At 37.9% G+C, this 22965-nt stretch overlaps 1 protein-coding gene and 1 pseudogene across 3 annotated transcripts in view; one reads left to right on the top strand and one right to left on the bottom strand.

Annotated features, from left to right (window-relative positions):
• The window catches only part of TMEM131 (transmembrane protein 131), a 249430-nt gene that overhangs the window by 24472 nt on the left and 201993 nt on the right, over positions 1-22965 (top strand). The window contains exon 1 of one of the 3 annotated variants that reach the window (XM_077133818.1): positions 78-5837. The exons of 1 other annotated variant lie outside the window; for it this stretch is intronic. In XM_077133818.1, coding sequence (XP_076989933.1) covers positions 5759-5837 — 79 coding nt within the window. In that variant the 5' untranslated portion in view covers positions 78-5758. Of the gene's footprint in view, positions 1-77; positions 5838-22965 lie in introns of those variants that run through there. One more of the 3 variants, XM_077133817.1, reaches the window with a different exon arrangement.
• On the bottom strand, positions 11332-11505 carry LOC143661833 (U2 spliceosomal RNA; annotated as a pseudogene).

The raw sequence follows: 22965 nt of genomic DNA, 5'->3' as shown, positions 1-22965 counted from the left end.
CCGCTTTTAGTTGCTTTCATACTCCCTACCCAGATAAAACCATATTTACCAACTTCTGACATTTGCTATATTTGTTATATTAGTCTCTCTATCATCTATTTTCTAAACATTTAAGAATAGGTTGTATGCATCATGTTCCTTAATCGCTTGATACTTCCATGTGTGTTTCCTAAGAACAAGGATATTCACTTATATAACCTCATAAGCACAGTTATCAAGTTCAAGAAATTTAACATTGATTAAAGCTTAGAATCTGTGTTCCAATTTTTTTTGGTTGTCCCATTAATGTCTTTTGGACATTTTTCCCTCCGTTATTAGATCCAGCCCAGTATCATGTATTACATTTAAGTGCCATTCTCTCTCACTTTTAACAGATTTATTCACATAGCATGCAATCCATCCAAAGTATACAATCAATGGCTCTTGATTCTCTCTTTAGGCTTTTTTTTTAAGTTGTGAAAACATACATACAACTTAAACTTTCCCGTCTTAACCCCTTCCAAACATACAATTCAGCGGGGCCGGTACCATTTACAATGTTGTGTTAGCATCACCTCTATCCATTAACAAAACTTAATGAACATGGAATTTTCTTGCTGCAGCTGGGTGGGCCTAAAACCTGTTTACTGTAGGCTCTGGTTTACTTTCTTGTGTATGAAAACCATTTTTTATTTCTGACAGAGTCCAAAACACTTAATTTAATGTAGACATATTAATATTTAAAATTTGCTTGTAAGTGGTATTAACAGATACCCTATCGTACTAAAAATCTAAGTTTTGTGTTTCCAGCACTTTTGGAAGGAGGCAGTATGCTCTGTGTATTATTATTCATTTGTTGTCAGAATGTCACATTGAGAATGTAGATGCAGCAGTGGCTGATGACTTCATGTGGGCACTAACAGCCCTGTTCTAACTCGTGTATTAGTAGTTGTTTTTTTAAAAACTTTTTATTGTAATAACATATATACAACTTAGCTCTGAGAGATTAGGTTATCACTTTTGCTTCTATAGCTGTCTATGTGCTGTATATAACTCCTGCCTTCTCATATATGTAATTAATTATTGATGGAATTCTTAAGTAGTTTAATGTAGTATTCCTCATATTAGTTTCACTGTGTAAAATGAGTGAATAACAATGTAGAATGATAACACAAATTTTAATCACTCTTCACCCCTCCCCTGTTATTAGCTGCCATACAAACAAAACAGGTGAACCAGGTTTTATTTGCCCAGGCATTGCTAAAGTCAGTAGGGGCAGCTTTAAACCATATTGGCAAGCAAGTGGCATTGGTTTGTGAGGCCTTCTGCTGCTTCTGTCTTTGCTTTTCTGCTACTGACACACCCCTAGGTAAGAGTGAGTTAACTGTACCCAACGTGGAGGCCAGTATGAAGTTGGTCAGCAAACTCAGCACTTTGTCCTTGTGGTAGAAAAAAGCTCAGGGTTGTCACCTGCTTCTGGCCACAGTTCTGTGACCTGGAGCCTGATTGAGCACTTTTCTGCCTGGCTGGTTCCTGCCTGGGTCTGGTGCCTGTGAATAGAAGAGGCCAAGGCTTTGCAGATAAAGCCTACTTTTCTTTGCGGCTTATCTTATCTTTTACTAATTTGTGTGTGTCTTTGGACAAATTATTTAATTGTGGACTTTTCTCAGCAATAAAATGGGCATAAACTTGCTTAATAGAGTTGGTAGGCCTTTTACAATGTTAGTTTGCTGTTATCCTCACATGGAAGTCTTCTGTTTTATTTTCCTATCTCTATGTAATTTCCTTTGGCCTGTGTCTCTGTTTACATGTTCCCACCCCTTTCATCAGAAGAAACTGTGCATGGGACTCTTGTCTCTTGAATCAACATTTAATACTTTCATGTTCTTCACTAAACAGTTCCTTGAAAGCCTAAGGGCATACTCCAAAGAGAGAAATTTCTTTAAGGTGTTGTATCTTATTTTAGGAATGTATGTAAATTTTGCTTTTCATTCCAGGATCTATCTATGCTGGTTTCAATAGGAAAACAATTTTTCTCATGTGTTCACTCCTGAAAGATATGTCACAGGTTGTACTTATAGATCACAAAGGCACATTTCTGTAAACGTCTTTATACTAGCAGCATTATTAGAGTGATTGTCAATCAACAAACAGAATGAAATGGAATGCTGCCAGGGTTAGCAGAGGCAGAGCTAACCTTCAGAATTCAGCACTAGACATGTGGTTCTGCAAGATGCCAAATAACAATGTAGAGATGTGGACACTTGCATTGCTTACAGCAGCACCAAGCTCAGTGTTGTGCAAAAGACATTGGCAGTGAGAACATGTAGTGGATGCCGTCTGCTTGTGGGCGAAGGGGTTTTGCTCTCAGTGTCATGGTTCTGTTCCTTCAGGTTCTTTCTGCATCACCTCATTTTGTTTTACCGGCTTATGTGCCTTAACATATGGGCTAAGAGCCACCAAAGCGGTGTGTTGATGTGTTGCCGACTCAGTGCAGAATGAGTGCCCCCAGACCTTGTCAGCACAGAAGGAAGCATTCCAGATATCAGAGGAGGCCTGAAAGTGTGCTTAATCAGGATCTGAAAAATAAATGTTTGAAAACTTATGAGATAAAAATTTGGGTATCTGTAGGAGGAATTAGGGGAGCAAAGAGGCTAGCAGGGGGAGGTTGCAGGGATGAAGGTGGTGGGCAGAAAGACCTGAGAGGGGTCTGCAAAGGAACTGGTGATAAAGCCACAGTTGTCTGCAGAAGGGACCCTTCCTGCCTAACTGCCCCCTCCTACCCTCAGGGTATCTTTTGGGAGGTGCCCTTAAGATAAGAAACTATGCACAGGGCGCTTCTCCTCAGAGCCTATGTACAACTGAAGATAAAAGGTTGGCTTACATATGCCTGGTAATTGCAATAGTTGTAATACAGTAACAAATCGTACTTTAGAATTCATTTTGTCAGCTAATTAGCTGTTATAACCATTGCCCTCTCCTTCTTATTTTAATGGTGAGAAATGCTCTAGGAAACTGCCTGGGTGGTGAGTTGGGGAATGTGAGCTTGTTAGGGGTCAGTTCTGTGTCTTCTGGACTCAAACACAAGGGGAAGCTGTTGGGATCTGCCCCTGCTTTGTGTAGCTCCCTGCGCGCACCACTCGGCGCACCCTCTGAGGATAGATGCTTTGTCTGAAGATCTCCCTTCTTGGGGGGCTTGCACTCACCGCACTCACTACAGATGTGCATGGGTGGCACTGTGTGCTGTCTGCATCGTGCGCAAGAGGTGGCGAGTGCTCAGCAGATCTCCCCTCAACTGCAAGTTGTTACGTGCTGTTTTAGTTTGCTAAAGTTGCCGGAGTGCAATATACCATAAATGGAATGGCTTTTATAAAGGGAACTCATTAGGTTACATTTGCACATTTCTAAGGCCAGGCATCCAGAGGAAGATAACCTGGACTCAAGAAAGACCTGTGTCTGTCACATGGGGAGGCACGTGGCTGACATCTGCCAGTTCTTCTTCCTGGTTATGTTGCTTCCACCTTCTGATGCCAATGGTTTCTTCTTTAAGCATCTGTGGACCTTCACATAGTTTCTCTGGGTCACAACTCTGGTTCTGGCTTGCTTAGCACCTCATGGGAAGACACCTGGCGACATCTGCTGGGTTCTGCCCATGTCTAGGCATCTGCTGTCTGCAGGCACTCCATGCGTCTGCAAACATCTGTGTCTCTGTCAGCTCCAAAGTAACTGTTCTCCAAGCATTTTCATCTGAGGTTCTTCCAAAATGTTTCCCCCTTTAATGGACTCTAGTAAACTAATCAAGAACCGTCTTGAATGGGTGAAGTCATATCTCCATCTATCAAAAGGGCATACCCACAACTGGGTATGTCAGGTCTTTGTGGAAAAAATCCAGGTTTCCTGCCCTAAACAATAGGTCTGGCCCCACAAGATTGGATAGGATTAAAACATGGTTTTTCTGGGGTACATAATAGTTTCAAAGTGGCACATATACTGAGGGTTGGTTGGTTCAGGGTCATCCTCATGTTTATCTTAGAAGTTCATGCTGGTTTCTTGAAATTAAGTCCTCAGAACACTACCTTGTCTTTTGTTTTAAACACAGACCATCTGAGCCCTTTTCTGGTCATCACATCTCAGCTCTAATCTGGTCACCAGGCTAGACCCAGGAATTTAATTCATCAGTTTCTTTTCAGTGGCTGCTATGTACCACGCTGGCTCTAAAAAGGTAAAGACACAGGTCTGGCTCTCCAAGAGGCTCCAGTCTTGAAGGGGTGAACAGGCCTGCAGACGTACACTTGAGCTACAGGTTACCAGTGGGTGCCAGGATAGGCTAGACACTGTAGGCAGGAGTATCTAAGTGTCCAAGGGAGTGGGGGACAAGGAGACCTCAACCAACAGGAATGGTTTTGGTTGGGGTTTAGCACACCATGGTAAATAGCAATATCTAGCTGAAGCTTGTAAAAGAGTAGCCTCCAGAATAACCTCTTGACTCTATTTGATCTCTTAGCCATTGATACCTTATTTTGTTACAATTCTTTCTCTCCATTTGGTCAGGCAGGCACTGTCGATCCTGTGGTACCATCGCCAGACTCAACCCTGGAGGTCATACTCCATGTTGCCAGGGAGACTTTCACCTCTGGATGTCATGTCCCACATAGCGGGGAGGGTGATGATTTTACTTGCAGAGTTGGGCTTAGAGGCCACATCTGAGCAGCAGAAGAGGTCCTCTGGAAGTAACTCTTAGGCATAACTATAGGTAGGCTTTGATTCTCCCATATGTAAATAAGCTTCACAAGAGCAAGCCTCAAGATCAAGAGCTTGCCTACTGCCTTGGGAGTCCCTAATGTTTGAGACACTTTCAGGGGTTTCCCTATGGAATAGTTCTGTATTTTTGTCTCCCATCCCTTAAGGGACTTTGCCAATACTTTTTAATTACCTACTTAACATACTCTGAGATGTATCTTGACACTATATTAAGCTATGCAGGATTACAAGCCCACATTCCCGTTCTGGGCTCCATGTGTTTGGAGTGTTTAAATGATCTATCCAGAGTGGTTGAGTTAGATTATATGCTACAGAAAATTTAGGTTTTGGACAAAATAAAGCTCCTTTCCTTTGGTCTCATTGGGTAGGTGAAGTTCTAAAATATAGACAATATCTTTCTTACCCTGTATTCTATTTTACGTTGGTCCTGACGCATTTGGCTTCATTCTTATCCCTAATTGAAGTCTGATCTTATTTTCAGTTACTTTGATAATTATTGTATGTGACAATGCTGATTTTCAGACCTGCAGAACTCCTACTCTGAGTCTTAGGTGTCACACGTGAACCCAAATGTTCTAGTGTGAAAGCTGCCAGAATATGATATACCAGAACTGGAGCAACTTTTAACAAGGGTAATTTATTAAGTTGCAAGTTTATGGTTCTAAGACCATGAAAATGTCCAAATCAAGGGTAAGATACCTTAACTCCAAATGAAGGGCAAATGATGTTTGGGGTTTCTCTCTCAGCTGGAAAATCGCACAGCAACGTCTACTAGCTCTTTCTCCAGGCTTTTTCATCAGCTTCCCCAGGGCCTGTCGGTTCGGTTGGCTCTGTTGGTTCTGGTTGCTTTCAAGCTTTTTCCAAAATGGTTCCCTCTTAAAGGGCTTCAGTTACCAACCCCACCTTGAATGGGTGGAGATATATCTCCATGGGAACCATCTAATGAAGTTAGCACCCACAGTTGGGTGAGTCATATCTCCCTGGAAACAGTAAAAAAGATTCCACCCAGCAATATTGAATGAGGATTAAAGAACATGACTTTCCTGGAGTACATAATAGCTTCAAACTGGCACACCAAAGTTCCAAGGAAATACCAGGTTAAGGATATATAGCATAGTTCCTCAAAATCTAGAAATAAGTTAAGCTATTAACTTATTAGGACTAAATGTGACTACTATCAGAGCTTACAATTTAGGCCCCAGTTTTCTTATAATCATTTTCTAAATGTGACCATACAATATTTGCTCTTTTGTTTCTGGCTTATTTTGTATCATGTAATGTCCCCCAGGTTCATTCACCTTGTTGCATGCTGGCACAATATTTGATCATATGTATACAACACAGTTTGCCATTTTGCTCCTCAGTCAGTGTATCCTTCAGCCACCTCCGTCCAAAGGAAACAATCCGTGTCTCATATTATCCTCATTTAGTAGTATAGTCAACACCACTCTCAATTTTAGACAATTTTCATTGCTCCCAAGAGAAAAATAACCAATAAACACATCCTTACCAAATAGAAAATCCAGCCCTTTCCCTTAATACTTGTCTTCCCCTCTTACCCCTGCTCTTGCTATGGGTACTGTTGATGTGTTCCTGTTAAACACAGACCATAGCATGCAATAGTAGTTTCCCCCCATACCCTGATAATATTTACACTTTGTACAAGATTCATGCCTTTGAAGTAGTTCATGGAAGAACTTATTTTTACTCGTAGTGTTAATTGGTGGGACACACGGCTCTCTACAGCCCCGTTCAGTCATAGTCACCTTCAGTATGGCAGTGTTATTTAGAGACCCACCAGTGACGCCTTTCACTTCTACCTATTCCCTTAAATTTAAGGAAATTTAAATTTAAGGGAATTAGCTGACCATTCACCCATCTCTGCCTTCTGTGTATCTCTATGTCCCCATATTATATATTATAAGCTTCTCAGTTTACCTTTACCAAGGTCATAAAAGTGAAATCATAAAGTATCTGTCCTTTTGTGTCTGGCTTACTTCACTCAGCATTATGTCCTCAAAGTTCATCCCTGTTGTCATATGCTTCAGGACCTCATTTCATCTTACTGCTGGCATAATATTCTATAGTATGTATATACCACATTTTGTTTATCCACTCGTCTGTTGATGGACAGTTGGATTGTTTCCATATTTTGGCAATTGTGAATAATGCTGCTATGAAGATTGGTGTGCAAATGTCTGTTTATGTCACTGCTTTCAGCTCCTCTGGGTATATACCAAATAGTGCTATTGCTGGGTCATAGGCCAACTCGATGTTTAGTTTACTAAGGAACTGCTAAACTGCTTTCCGTAGCAGCTATACCATTATACGTTCCCACCAGCAGTGCATAAGTGTCCCGGTTTCTCCATATCCTCTCTAACATTTGTAGTTTCCTGTTTAATAGCAGCCGTTTTTGTAGGTGTGAGACAAAATCTCGTTGTAGTCTCGATCTACATTTCCCTTGTAGCTAATGAGAATGAGCATCTCTTTGAGTGCTTTTTAGTCATCTGTATTTGCTCTTCAGAAAAATGTCTCTCATAGCTTTAGCCCATTTTATAATTGGGTTGTTTATTTCTGTTGTTGAGTTGTATGATTTATTTATGTGTACAGGATATCAAACCTTTATCTAATGTGTGATTTCCAAATATTTTCTCCCATTGAGTTGGCTGCCTCTTCACCTTTTTGACAGAGTCTTTTGAGGTGCAGAACCATTTGATTTTTAGGCATTCCGGTTTATCTGTTTTCTCTTTTGTGGCTTGTGCTGAGGGTGTAAAGCTTAAGCAGCTGTCTCCTATTACAGGTCTTGTAAATGTTTCCCTTTATTTTCTTTTAGGAGTTTTGTGGTACTGGCTCTTATATTTAGGTCTTTGATCCACTCTGAGTTAATTTTTGTATAGGGTGTAAGGTAAGGGCCCTTTATCATTCTTTTGGCTATTGATATCCAGTTCTCCCATGCCAATGTGTTAAAAAGGCTGTTTTGTCCCAGTTCAGTGGATTTGGAGGCCTTTTTGAAGATGAGTTGACCATACATTTGGTGGTCTGTTTCCGCACTCTTGATTCTTTTTCATTATTTCAGTCCTATCTTTGTGCCAGTACCATGCTTTTTTGACCACTGGCTTTATAATATGCTTTAAAATCTGGAACTTTTAACCCTCTCACTTTGTTGTTCTTTTTTAGGTTATTGTATTCAATTTTTAATAATGGATAATTAACAAATTACTTATAGAATTCCTTATTTCCATGTGACCTTTATACTTTGATTCCCCATTCCCTTTCTGTCAATTGGTTTGTATCCTAGCGATTTAAATGAAGCTTCTCAAACTTTCCATCCTATACTCAGATATGAATAAATTTACATACTATACTGTTTTAAGTTATGCTTCCTGTTTTCTATCAGTGTACATCATTTGTGCAATTCATTTATTGAACATACAGGTGGGCTTTAGGAAGTTTATGAGTAAGACATAGTCATCAGTTTCCAAGATTTTCTTGTTAGAGAGACAGGCATAAGCAAATAATTACAGGGGCAGGTTCAAGGTAGGTGTCAGGGTTGTGTATGACAGAGGAGGGAGGTTGGTTGCCTGTCTGCATACACCTGTGGGCTGATCAGCTTCTGTAATAGAGCGGTGCTAGTGCGGTGTTAGGTCTGCTCCATGTAACCTAGTCAATTTCACAGGAGTCAAAACATTGCTGTACCGTTTGGTGCCGCTCTCACCCCTACTACCTCTCTGATAAATGTGCCGTTTCCTTAAAAGTGGCAGGCAAAAAAAAAAAAAAAAAGTGGCAGGCAGGAGTGGCTGGATTCAGATCCGCGAACACTACTGGAAAAAGTCAGCAAGTGGGCACGCACTCTCCTGATAAGTGGTCATTCCTGTTGCCTTGCATGAGGAGCCTGGCTGCCATCTCTGTGTGGAGACTAGCCGTGCAGTTGCCTTATATATGATGCCAGCTCCACCCTGAGTGACCTGGAGCAGGTTACCGAATCTTTACACTTGGCTTGCTGCTGCCTCGGTGGGGGTGGGAGGAATGCCTGCCTGCCTGCCCCCTGCCCGCCTGCCTGCCTGCCCACACACCCCAACTGCTGGGTGAGGTGGCTCCCCCAGGAGGTCATGGGGGGCTGGGTGGAGTAGGTGCTGGATTAGTTCTGTCTTTTCTAGAATTTCACATATATGGAATTATACTGTATGTAGTCTTTTGTGCTTGATTTGTTTCACTTTGCATAATTCTTTTGAAATACATCCAATGTGTAGTAGTTTGTTTCTTTTTGTTGCTGAGTAACGATCCATTACATGGATATGCTATAATTTGACTCATTTGCCTGTTGAGAAACAGTTCGTTTATTTCAAGATTTTGGCTACTATGATTAAAATGTCTGTGAATATTCAAGCAAAAGTCTTTTAGTGAACAAATGTTTTCAATTTTCATAGGAGTAGAGTTAATGGGTTGTATGATAAGGTGATATTTTAACGTCATAATAAGCTGCCAAACAATCACTTGCAGTGGGTGAGAGTTCCATTTACTCTACACCCTTGCTGACATTTGGTGGGGTCAATCATTTTAGCCATTCTAGTGTGTGGAGGTATTTCAGAATGACTTTATTTGCATTTTCTTAATGGCTAATGATGTTGGGCATCTTTTCATGTGCTTCTTGGGCATTTATTGATCTCCTTTGCTGAACTGTCTATTCATATCTTTCATCTAATTTTTATTGAGTTTTCTTCTTAACTTTTGAGAGTTATTTATATATTCTAGATATGAGTCTTTTATCAGATACATGAATTGCTAATATTTTTTTCCCAGTGTATGCTTGTCTTTTCATTTTTTTTAAAAATAGCCTTTACAATGTTTTTAGACATTTTTTAAAACTTATGTGTGTGGTTTTTTTTTTTTGCATGGGCAGTCACCAGGAACCAAACCTGTGTCTCTGGCATGGCAGGCGAGAACTCTGAGCCAATGCTAAGCCAGTGTGGCCTGCCCAAAACTTGTGTTTTGAGGAATAAATGTTTAATATTTTAATGTTCAATTTTCATTTATGGTTGCTTGCTTTTGTATCTTAAAAGAGTTCTTGCCTACCTTAAGGTCACAAAGATTTACTCCTATGTTTTCCTGCGAATGGTAATTGTTTTAGCTGTTGTATTTAGGTCTATAATACATTCTCAGTTAATTTTGTGTGTATGGTGTGAGCTAGGAGTCAGTATTCATTATTTGTGTATGGACACTCAGCTGTTGAAGACTTTCCTTTCCCTACTGAATTGCTTTGGCACCTTTGTTGAAAATCAGTTGCCTGTCTGTGTGTCTGTTTTTAGATTCTCAGGTCTATCCACTGATTTATACATCTATCATTTTATCAGTACCACGCTGTCTTGGTTACTATAGGTCTTTCGTAAGACTAAAGGAGGCATTGTAAATTCTCTAGTTTTGTTCTTTTTAAAAGTTGGTTTGGCTGTTCAGTTTCTTGATACCCCTCTTCAAGTCTGGTCATCCACTTGGCTTTGTTCAACAGTCATTTAAATCAGTGGCCTTCAAAGGTGGTGTGCATCACTAAAAAATGCACATTCCCAGGCCCAGTCTGAGAATGTGATTCATTTGTTTGGGTGCAGGCCCAAGAATCTACATTTTACTGAGCGCTGAGGTGGTTTGGGGGCAAAGGTCCAAGGATCCCACTTAGTGAACTACCTGTTTTAATGATCAAGTTCAGGATTAGGCACTGTGCTGGTTCATCGTGGACTTCCTCTAAGTTTAAGAAGTTGATCTTGTTCGGAGGCCCTCTCTAAATATGGAAGAGGGGGTTCTGCCAGGTTGATTTCTCTGGCTATTATCGGGAGGCAGTGTGAGCTTGGACTTTGCAGAGAGGCAGATCTCATTGTTGACTCTGCCACTTGCCAGCTGTGTGACCTGGGACAGGTTACACTACTTCCGGGTTTAACAGAGGGCGTGGCTCAGCCTTTGCTTCCCTTGCCGACCTCTTCTCTAATTCCTCTCAATGCTGTCTGAATTTCAGGCCTGTCATGTTCTTTTGTTTTTTGAAAGTACCATAATTTCCTTTGCACTTTTGTGACAGGAATGGCGGAATGCCCTCCCTCCTGTTCATCTGCTGACTCCCACTTGTCTTTCAGATGTAACCATATTGACACTATGCTCAGTCCTGTGTGGCTGAATTTGTTGGCATCAGTGCACCTGGAGCCGTCTGTACCTGATTTACTACTGTGAGGTTCTTAAGGGCAGGTGCTATGTCTTAGTCCCAGCACAGTACCACTCTGCAGTTAAAAATTTCCTTGTTTTTAAATAAATTATCAAAGTTATTATCTGGTGGAATTTGGGAGACTAGTTTTAAAACTTCCTTCCTCACTTGTTTGTCAGCACGCTTGCAAGCATGCCGACAAGTGGTACACCTTCCAATACCTTTTCAAAATGGGAAATGTCCTTTGGAATAGAAGATTTAGTACTTCAACACGTTGTTTTCCTAACCTCTGAAGAGCTAGCATGTTTCTTTTTTTACATTTAGGTTTGAAAGTGACAAAACCCACAATGAAATCATAAAGTAACCCTTCCCCCATCCTTTGAATTACCCTGTACCTTCTATTTTTAGCCAGTGGGTTAGGGCTCAAAACACTGTCCTTAGAGCTTTGAAGCTAACCAGGGCAGATTAGAGGTCAAGCAGAATTTGTGCCCAGTTACTAGAAGGGAAAAAGTATGTATAGTGGCATTTTAAACTGATAAGAACAGATGCTACACTTGAGCTTAGCCAAAAGGCCGAGAATTGATGTGTAGTGACATTTTATATTCACATAATTAAAAAAAAGGGAAATAAATAAATAAAATGTTTGTCTTCTTGAAATCATTAAAATTCATAGTAAAACTAGAATTCATACTTAAATGCAGCTTAAAGTACTTGGACAAAATAGGATTAAATTTGTGTGTGTGTGTTTAAACATTGCTGAATTCAGAGCCTGCCAAGTTTGGCATCTTTTAATTTTTTGTTCCTCTTTATAAACACATCTCAAATTTATTCAAACATATAACTTAATTTTTAAATTAATGCTGTTGGAAGATTGTTTTAACTTAAAATTTATATCAGAGGTGGGGAGTAAATAAACAAGCTCTTAAAGATTGATAGTGAATGAAATTATTGGACTATGCATTTATAAAAGTCATATTTAATAGTAAAGAAATTTATAGTTTAACTCTTTACTTCTAATTATAACACATTCTCATTTATCTATTTTAACCCAATTACTACTATGCCCAAGAAAATTTTTCCAAACTTTAAGTCTTTCAGCCTTTTCTTTTACTGCTTATGGATTATGCCTTAACTATTGCTTATAAGAGTTCCTTTAAAGAAATTAAGATTTTAGTTTTCACCTTGAATTTCTTTCATCAGTGTGAATCACCACCACATGACTCAAAGAATGGGATAAAAAGTGAAAGTGATATTTGTATAATCAGTAAACTGTCTGAGACATTTAAACTATTTCATGTTTGGACTTAGTCACGAGCAATAATAAATTGGTTTCAAGGTACTAAAATGTTTGACACTTCTACTTCAAACTTTGAATCATCATTTTATTCTTCTCAACAAATCATCTCTACGAATATGGCATTGTTCATATTGTACAAATGTTGTGGTGTCCAGTGGGTGTTATTGTACATACTTGTGATTATAAGAGAACTCAGTATAAAACCAAGTAAAAAGGATACAGCATGTCTGTTAATTATATTACCAGTGGCATTCCGAGGCATAAATAAGAGGAATGGTACAAAAGTCTGAAGTGCTTCTTAACATTATTTTGCTCTAAAAAAGTCAGAAACAATGCAATTTCAAAAAAATAAGCATTTAAGTCAGAGCTTGCATACTGTCATCAGAGCCAAAGCGGTTTTAATGGTCCTTCCAAAGCTGCATAATTTTTCCTGATTGCAGAGTCTGTTTTTTCCCTTCATTCTTTTTTATTCGTTTGGCTTTTGGAACATTTTCTTGATGATTTTGTTTCTTCTTTTTCTCCTGTTCCTTTGCCTCATTCCTCTTGGTCAGTTTCGGAACAGTCCTGAATTGTACTTGGTGGGAACAGTGGAGCAAAGGCTGGAACCACTGTCCATCCAGGTGCTTTGCAGCCATTTCACAAGACGCTCAGCCTGAGCTTTAACGCCAGCAGCTCTGCAACTGATGCCCGAATGAAGCTCACCCCACATGTGTATCTTCTCCTGTGGCCCATCCAGCCTTCTTGTGCTTTGGCACTATGCTTAAGGGCCTTTTTAAACAGTAAATCACCAACAAAACCCTCAAAAAATGAGAAAACGGGCACTAAATATACTATAAAAAGCTCAGTAGTTTGAAAGCTGAAGGCAGAACCTTGCCTTGTTTGACCCCATCTGGAAATGTGCACAGCAGGTGACTCAGATTTTTCTCCTCCACATGTGTGGAGGAGAAAAATCTTTTGTGGAATGACCACAAAAGAGCAACAAATACTGATTTGGAGATTACAAATAAATTTTAGCCGGTAAGCAAATTCATAAATATTGAACCTCTGAATAACATGGATCAAATATATATGAACTGGAGTTTGTTTAACCATCTCTCTATTGAAGGCTTTCGGGGCTGTTCTCAGTTCTGAGCTCTTATTCTGAGCTTTGCATGAACATAAATTCCTGCTTCTCTCAAATAAATGCCCAAGGGTGCAATTTCTAGGTTTTATGATAGTTATATGTTAATTTTCTAATAAACTGCCAAAATCTTTTTCATAGTGGCTGTGCTGTGCTGTTACACTCTCACCAACAACTTATGAGTGACCCAGTTTCTCCACATTCTTGACAGCATTTGGTGCTGTCAGTATGTTTAATTTAAGTCACCCAAATAGTTGTATAGTGATATGTCATTGTGGTTTTTAATTTGCATTTCCCTGATGGCTAATAATGTTAAGCATCTTTTCATGTGCTTATTTGTCATCCGTATATCTTTTTCAATGAGCCTGCTTGTTGGACTTTTTTTTTTCTTTTGGGTTTTGTGAGTTCTTTATATATTCTAGATATTAGTCCTTTGTTATTCTTTGGTTGCCTTTTAGTTTTCTTAAAAGTAAAAGTTTTTACTTTGTGGTGATACAGTTTGTCAATTTTATTTTTTCTGGGTTGTGCTTTCGATGTCAAATCTAAGAATTCTTTTCATAGCCCTAAATGGTGAAGATCTTCTGTGTATCTTTAGTGACTATAAGAGTATGCAGTCCATCTATTTCATTTTGGTTGAGTCTTGGTAGTTTGCTACCAAGTCTTGGTAGTGGTTTTTGACAAATTGATCTATCTAGTTTGCCTTCTTTCACTCAGCATAATTATTTTAAGATGCATGCAAGATGTATATTTCTGTAGTTTGCTTTTTTACTGCAAAGTAAAATTTCATTGTGTGGATTTACCATTGTTTGTTTATCCGTGCTCCATTTTGTATTTTATATAAATGACGTGAGATTTAAGTTGAGGTTCATTTTTTGGTCTATGGATGTCCACTTGCTCCAGCACCATTTATTGAAAGGCCAATAAAGCCTTCCTCCAATTGCCTTTGTCAGAATCAGTTGGGCATATTTGTGTGGGTCTATTTTTGGGTTCTCTGTTGTATTCCATTGATCTAGGTTTCTGTCCCTTTGCCAGTACTCTACTGTCTGGAGGTATTCTAAGCTTTGTAGTGAGCCTTACTGTCATTTCTTCCACTTTATTCTTATTTCTCAAGATTGTTTTAGCTATCTCAGGGCATGTGCCTTTCCATGTAAATTTTAGAATAATCTTGTCTGTGTCCACTTGTCTAAGCCTTGCTGAAGATTTTGATAGGCATTAGGTTAACTCTGTATATTAATTTGAGGAGAATTGACACCTTTACTCTGTTGAGTATTCCAATCCATGAACTCAGTATGCATGTTCATTTATTTAGGGCTTCTTCATCCCCCCTCCTCCTCCTCTTCTACCTCCCACCCCACCCCAAATATATCAGCATTTTGTAATTTCCAGCCTGCAGATCCTGGACATGTTTTGTTAAGTTTATAACTATTTCATTTGTTTGGAATACGTGGAAATGATATTGTCTTTTTAATTTTGGTTTATGCATATAGAAATGTCATTAACTTTTGTGTGTTGATCTTAAACTGCCGCCTTGCTGAACTTATTTGTTTGTTCTAGGAGAGTTTTGTTTGTTGTTTGTCTGTGTTTTGTAGATTACTTTGGATTTTCCACATAGGCCATCAAGTAGGGACAGTTTTATTCTTCCTTTCCTTTCTTTGTGCATTTTATTTATTTATTTTTTTTGCCTTATTGCAGTTGTTAGCACTTCACAACTGTATTGGACAAGAGTAAGTGGGAGTGGACAACATCTTTTGCTTTGTTCCCAGTCATAGGGAGAAACCATTCATTTTTCACCATTAAATATGATGTTACCTTTGGGTTTTTGCAGATGCTCTGTATCAAGTGAAGGATGTTCTGTTCTCTTCCTGGTTTGCTAAGAATTTGTAGCATAAATGGGTCTTAGCTTTTGTCAAATGTTCTTCTGTGTTAAAGGGTAAGGTCAGATAGTTTTCTTTTTTAACTGTTAATATGGTAGATGCAGTTGATTGTTTCTGAATGTTGAACCAACTTTGCATACATGGAATAATTCTCACTTAGACATGGTGTATACTCTCTTCGTACATATTGCTAGAATTTTGTTGAGGGATTTTGTGCCTAAAGCTCCTGAGAGATATTGATCTGTAGTGTTTTTATTTATTTACTTTGTTTTGGTGTTAGGGTGATACTAGTCTTATACAATGAGTTGAAAAGTGTTCCCACTTCTGTTTTCTTGAATAGATTATGTAAAGTTGATGCTTGTTCTTTTTAAAATGCTAGGTAAAATTCTCTAGTGAAGCCTTCTGGGCCTGGGGTTGTCTTTTTTTTTTTTTACCGTGGGAGCTTTTTGATTACTTATTCAGTATCTCAGTGGCTATAGGAGTATGCAGGTCATCTGTTCATCTTGGTTGAGTTTTGGTAGTTTGTGTTTTTTGAGGAATTTGTCCATCACCTTGCCTTCTCTCACTCAGTCTAATTATTTTGAGATTTATCCATGGTGTGCATTTTGATAGTTCCTTTTTACTACTGAGTAGTAGTCCATTGGGTAGCTACACCACAAGTTTTTTATCCATTCACTCATTGATGGGAATTTGGGTTGTTTCCTCTTGTGAAGTATTGCAAAGAAAGCTGGGATGAAAATTGTTGTACAAATTTTTGTGTGGACACATGTTTTCGTTTATTTTGGTCAATCGCGTAGGAGTAGTAGGGTACGCATCGTATGATACAATTTAACTTTTTCAAAAAGACTGCGGACTGTTTTCTAAAGTGGTTGCTCTGTTTTACATTCTCATCAGTAGTGTATAAGGCTTTTGGATTCTTTACATTTTTACCATGATCAGTCTTTTATTATTATTATTACTAAGTTAACAGACCTTTTTTAGGGCAATTTTAGGTTTACAGAGAATTGCCATATCTCCTTTTATCCCTACACCATTTCCCCCATTATTAACATCTTGCATTAGCATTGTTCATTTGTAAACAATTGATGAATGATTGTTGATACATTATTAGTAACTAAAGTCCATACTTTACATTAGGATTCACTCTTAGTGATGTACAGTTCTGTGGGTTTTGACAAATACATAATATCATGGTGTGCCATTACAGTACCATACAGAGTAATTTCGTTGCCTTAAAAATCTCCCATGCCTCACCTATTTGTCCCTCTCTCCCTCTCCATGATCTTTTTCTGTCATGAAGACAGCTACTGATCTTTTTATTGTTTATATAGTTTTGCCTTTTCCAGAATGCCATATGGTTGATGTTCTAGTTTGCTAACTGCCGGAATGCAATATACCAGAAACGGAATGACTTTTAACAAGGGGAATTTAATAAGTTGCTAGTTTACGGTTCTAAGGCTGAGAAAATGTCCCCATTAAACAAGTCTGTAGAAATGTCCAATCATAGGCATCCATCCAGGGAATGATACCTTGGTTCAAGAAGGCCAATGAAGTGTTTCTATCTCATATGAGAAGGCACATGGTGAACACTGTCAGGGTTCCTCTCTCAGCTGGAAGGGCACATGGCGAACACAGCGTCATCTGCTAGCTTTCTCTCCTGGCTTCCTGTTCAATGAAGCTCCCCGGGAGACGTTTTCCTTCTTCACCTCCAAAGGTCACTGTCTCACTGACTCTCTGCTTTGTGATGCTGCAGCATTCTCTGCTCTCCCCGAATCTCTCATTCTCCAAAATGTTTCTTCTTTTATAGGACTCCAGAAACTTCTCAAGACCCACCCAAATGGGTGGAGACGTGTCGTCACCTAATCCAGTTTAACAACCACACTTGATTAAATCACATCTCCAGGGGACGATCCAATTACAGCTTCAGACATACAGTATTGAATAGGGATTATTCTGCCTTTATGAAACAGGATTTTGACTAAAACATGGCTTTTCTAGGGGACATAACATCCCTTCAGACCAGCACAGTTGAAATCATAGAGTATGTAGCCTTTTTAGAGAGGCCTCTTTTACTTAGCAATATGTTTAAGGAATTTAAGGTTCCTCCATGCCTTTTTGTGATTTGATGGCTCATTTCTTTTTATTGCATTGAATAATGATCCATTTTATGGATGTGTCATGGTTTGTTTATCTGTTCACCTATTGAAGGACATATTGGTTGCTTCCAGTTTGTGGCAATTATGAATAAATGTGCTATAAACATTTATTGCAGATTTTTGTGTGAACATAAGTTTTTAACTTATTTGGATAAATACCAAGTATTGCAATTTCTGGATATAATCACGTTAAGGCTTATGTTTACCCCTGAAAGAAATTGTGAGACTATCTTCCAAACTGACTGTAGCATTTTGCATTCTCACTGGCTATGAATGAGAGTTCCTGTCGCTCTACATCTTGCTAGTGTTTGGTGTTGTCTGTGACTTGGATTTTAGCCATTCTAATAGGTGATTTGTGGTACTTTGCAGTTCCCTAATGATAGAGGATGTTCTGCTCGTTTGAGATATTGTGTACCTCAGAAAAGCCATGTTTTAATCCTGAGTCAGTCTTGTGGATGCAGCCATCTTTTAATCCGAATTCAGCACTGTATGCTGGAAACTTGAGTAGATAATCTTTGCGATCATTCTAGGTGGGTCTTGATTAGTCTGCTGGAATCCTTTAAAATTGAAAAAGTTTTGGAGAGAGTTAGAAAGGACAGAAGCCTCAGAGCAGACAGAGAGCCAACTAGAAACTTCAGAGCAGAGCTGACACAGGTGTTGACACTTGAAGAAGTGAGTGATGTCTGGAGATGCTTGGAGCCCAGTAGATGCTCTGAGATATTAAGCAAGCCAGAACCTGGAGAGAGCCAAGGAAAGCTAAGAGATGGAAGCCAGCCCTGGAGGAGCAAAGTGAGAACCCCCACAGGAACAGGCTGAAAGCAATGGAGCCCAAGCAGGGAACTAGCACATGCCAGCCACATGACTACCCAGCTGACAGAGGTGTTCCTGACACATAGACCTTCCTTGAATTAAAGTTTCATTCCCTAGATGCCTTAGTTCGGATATTTTTATAGCCTTAGAACTGTAAACTTGTAACTTATTAAAATCCCCTTTTTAAATGCTGTTTCAATTCTGGTATGTCACATTCCAGCTTGTTTGCCATCTTTAAATCTTCTTTGGTAAAGTGTCTGTTCAATTTTTTTTTTTTTTCCCATTTTTTGATTTGCTTTTCTCTTTTCTTAGTGTTGAGTTTTAAGAGTTCTTTGCATATTTTGGATACAAATCTTTTATTGGATGTGCTGGTTTGAAGTTGTTACGTACCCCAGAAAAGCCAAGTCCTTTAATTCTCATTCAGTATTGCTGGGTGGGACCTTTTTGATTGTTTCCATGGAGATGTGACCCACCCAGTTGTGGGTGGTAACTTTGGATTAGATGGTTTCCATGGAGATGTGTATTTGTCCATTCAAGGTGAGGTTGCTTACTGGAGCGTTTTAAGAGGCAACCATTTTAGAAAAAACTTTAAGAGTCACCAGAATTGACAGAGCCCACAGAATGGACAGAGCCCCAGGGAAGTTGTTGAAGAAGGCTGGAGAGAAAGCTAGCAGACATTGCATTGTGCCTTTCCAGCTGAGAGAAAAACCCCGAACATCATCGGCCGTCTTGAACCAAGGTGTCTTTCCTTAGATGCCTCAGTTTGGATACTCTTGCTTCCTTAGAACTATAAACCTATAATTTATTAAATTCCCTGTTATAAAAGCCGTTCTGTTTCTGGTATATCACATCCCAGCAGCTTGCAAACTAATACATTGGATATGTGATTTGCAAATATTTTCTCCCAAACTGTAGCTTGCCTTTCATCCTCTTACCAGTGTCTTTTGCAGAGCAGAAATTTTAAATTTTAATGAAGTCCAGTTTATCAGTTCTTTTTCTTTCATGTATTAGCTTTTAGTGCTGTGTCTAAAAAGTCATTGCCATACTTGCATTTTCTTTTTGTTATATTTTAAAAGTTTTATAGTTCTGCGCTTTACATCCAGGTCTATGATTCATTTTCAGTTAATTTTTTTACACATGGATGTCCAATTCCAGCACCATTTGTGGGAAAGACTGTACTTTCTCCATTGAATTGCCTTTTTTTCTATTGTCACAGATCACTTGGCTATATTTGGGTGGGTCTAGTCCTGGGCTTTCTATTCTACTCCATTGATATATTTATCTATAATTTAACCAGTTCCACACTGCCTTGATCACAGGAAGTCATGAAGTGAAGTAGGGTCAGTTCTCCAACTTCGTTTTTCTTCAATTTTGTGGTGGCTGTTCTGGGTCTTTTGCCTTGCATATAAACTTTAGAAGCAGTTTGTTAATATCCACTAACTTTCTGGGATTTTTATCAGACGTGTATTGAATCTATAGATGCAGTTGGGAAGAACTGACACCTTAACAATATTGAGTTTTTCTGCTCATGAACATGAGTTATTTTCTTTGTTAGTTCCTAGAATCTTTTATTTCTAGGAACAGACTTTTGCAGTTTCCCTTAGATAATTTTGTTTTACATTTTAAGTTTATACCTAAGTTATCTTTTTTCTTGGTGTTAATGTAAATGGTGTTGTGTCTTTAATTTCAAATTCCATTGAAAGCGTTGACTTTTTAATATTAATCATGTATTCTACAACCTTGCGAAAAAAGTTTCAGGAAGTTGTTTTTGTTTTGATTCTTTGGGCTACATGGACAATCATACCTGCAAACAATGACAACTTTATTTCTTCTCTACCAGTATATATATATATATATATATATATATCCCTTTTGTTTCCTTTTCTTGTCTTATTGCATTAACTAGTACTTCCATTATGCGTTTGAGAGGACATACCCTTGCCTTATTTCTGACATTGGGGGGAAATCATGTAGTTTCTCACCAAAAGTGTGATGTTAACTGTAGGTTTTCTTTGTTAAGTGTTCTTTTGTAGGTTGAGGAAGTTCTTTATGCCTAGGTTGTGGAGTTTTTATCGTGGTAATTGGGATTTTGTCAAATGCTTTTTCTGCATTTATTGCTATGATCGTGTGATTTTTTTTTTTTCTTCTTCTGTCTGATGATATAGTGGATTGCATTAATTGATTGTTGAATGTTGAACCAATGGAAGAAATCCCACTTGATTATAATGTATTGTAATTCTTTTTGTACGTGGTTGGGTTCAATTTGTTGAGGATTTTTGTATCTATGTTAATGAGAGATATTAGATTGTAGTTTTACTTTCTTGTATGTCTTTGTCTGGTTTTGAGGCATAGCTGGCCTCATAGAATGACTTAGGAAGTCTTCCCTCTGCTTCTGTTTTCTAGAAGAAACTGTAGAGAATTGGTATCATTTCTTCCTGAAATGTTTGGTAAAATTCATCAGTGAAACCATCTGATCCCTGTGTTTTCTGTTTTGTAAGATTATTGATTCAGTTTCTGCAGTAGGGATAGGTCTGTTCAGATAATGCATTTCTCATTGTGTAAATTTTGGTAAATTGGTGGAACCAGCTTTTGTTTTCATTGATTTTTCCTCTGTTGATTCTCTGTTTTCATTATTATTGATTTCTGTTCTAATTTTTATTATCTATTTTCTTCTGCTTACTTTGGCTTTGATTTGCCCTTTTGTTAGTTTCCTAAGGTAGATGTTTAGATTATTAACTTATAACATTTCTGTTCTTTCCCAATATGTGCATTTAGTGTCACAAATTACCCTCTAAGCGCGGCTTTCACTACATCCTACACAATTTGAGAAGTTGCATTATCAGTTTCATTAAGCTTAAAATACTTTAAATTTCTCTTGAGACATCTTTGATCCATGTGTTATTTCGAAGTGAAGGGTGTTGTTTAATCTCCAGATATTTCTCTTTAAATTTAGTCATTTTAATAGGTGTCTTATTTTGGTTTTACTTTGTATTTCTCTAATGACTAAGGACTATGTTTTCATGTGCTTCTTGGCCATTCATATTGTCTTTGCTGAAGTGTCTTCAGATTTTTTGTGCAGTTTTAAAAAATTTGATTTTTATTTTCTTATGATTTAGTTGTAAGCATTCTTTATATATTCTGACACAAGTCCTTTGTTAGATGAAAATTTTGCAAGGATATTTTCTCAATCTTTTCCTTGTATTTTCACTTTTATAGCAGTCTCTTTTACAAATTAATTTTTTGAGGTTCAAATACTTCTGCTTTTTCTTTTTTTCCTTTCCCACGTGACTATCTGCTTGAACCACCATCATTTATTGAAGATTATTTTTCCCCTGTTGAATTTCTTTGGCACCTTTGTCAAAACTAGTTGACCATTATATGTGGGAGTCTATTTTTGGAATCTCTGTTCTACTTTTCAATTGTTTTGATGTCAGTACTGCAATGATTTGATTACTGTAACTGTGTATATCTTGAAACTAGGCAGTGTGAATTCTGAAGTTCTTATATTTCAAAGTTGGTTTTAGTATTTTGAGTCCTTCACTTTTCCATATAAATTTTAGAGTGTATTTGTAAATCTCTACAAAAAAGTGAACTGAGATTTTGATTGGGATAACATTGAATTCCTAGATCAATTTGGGGAGGATTGATGTCTTAACAATATTGATGTATTGAGTGCTTTTATTTCTTTTTCTTGCCTTTTTTGCATTGGCTAGGCAAACATTGTATTTGCATTTCAATATGATATTGAATGGGAGTGGACAGAGAGCATTCTGCTGTGCTCTTGATATTCATGTAGAAGTATTCAATCTTTCTCTACATCTTTTATATATGCCCTTTCATGAACTTAAGGATGTTCTCTTTTTCCTTACTTTGCCAAAATTTTTTTATCATGAGTAATAAAATGTCACGTTTTTCAGCATCTTTTGAGATTTTTTTCCCCCTTTAGTCTGCTGTGCTGAATTACATTGATTTTTTGGGGAATGTTTAACCACTAGTGCATCCCTGGGTTACCCTCTCCCCTCTTGGTTATGATATATTTTTACTTATTGGTGAATTAGATTTGCTTATACCTTGATAAGAATTCTTATATCTATCCATGAGTGATTGGTTTGTGTTGTCCCCAAATTCTCCCACCTTTTCTTTTAATGTCTTTGTTTTGGTTATCAGAGTAATATTGGCTTCATAAAATAAGGTGAGAAAGTTTCTCCTTATTTGTTTCTGGGAGAGTTAGTATAGAACTGGTATTTTTCTTGCTTAAATATTTGTGAGAATTGATCAGTAATTCCATTTGGGCTGAGAGTTTTCCTTGTGAGAAGGTTTTTTTTTTTTCCTTTTGAAAAAATTTATTTATTAATTAAAAAAATAAAGAAACAAAATAAAACGACATACATAATCAGTAATTCACAGTATCATCACTTAGTTGCATATTCATCATTTCTTAGAACATAAAAACAAAAAAAACCAAAAACACAACCAGACAGACAAAAACAAACAAAAAACAAAAACAAAACAACAACAACAAAAAAACCCTATAGCTCAGATGCAGCTTCATTCAGTGTTTTAACATGATTACTTTACAATTAGGTATTATTCTGCTGTCCATTTTAGAGTTTTTGTATCTAGTCCTGCTGCACAGTCTGTATCCCTTCAGCTCCAATTACCCATTATCTTACCCTGTTTGTAACAATGACATATTCCAAGTTTATTCTCGAATGTCGGTTCACATCAGTGGGACCATACAGTATTTGTCTTTTAGTTTTTGGCTAGACTCACTCAGCATAATGTTC

The sequence above is a fragment of the Tamandua tetradactyla genome, chromosome 17 (genome assembly GCF_023851605.1).
Source record: "Tamandua tetradactyla isolate mTamTet1 chromosome 17, mTamTet1.pri, whole genome shotgun sequence".
Taxonomy (NCBI): domain Eukaryota; kingdom Metazoa; phylum Chordata; class Mammalia; order Pilosa; family Myrmecophagidae; genus Tamandua; species Tamandua tetradactyla.
This window is presented reverse-complemented; position numbering and strand designations above follow the sequence as displayed.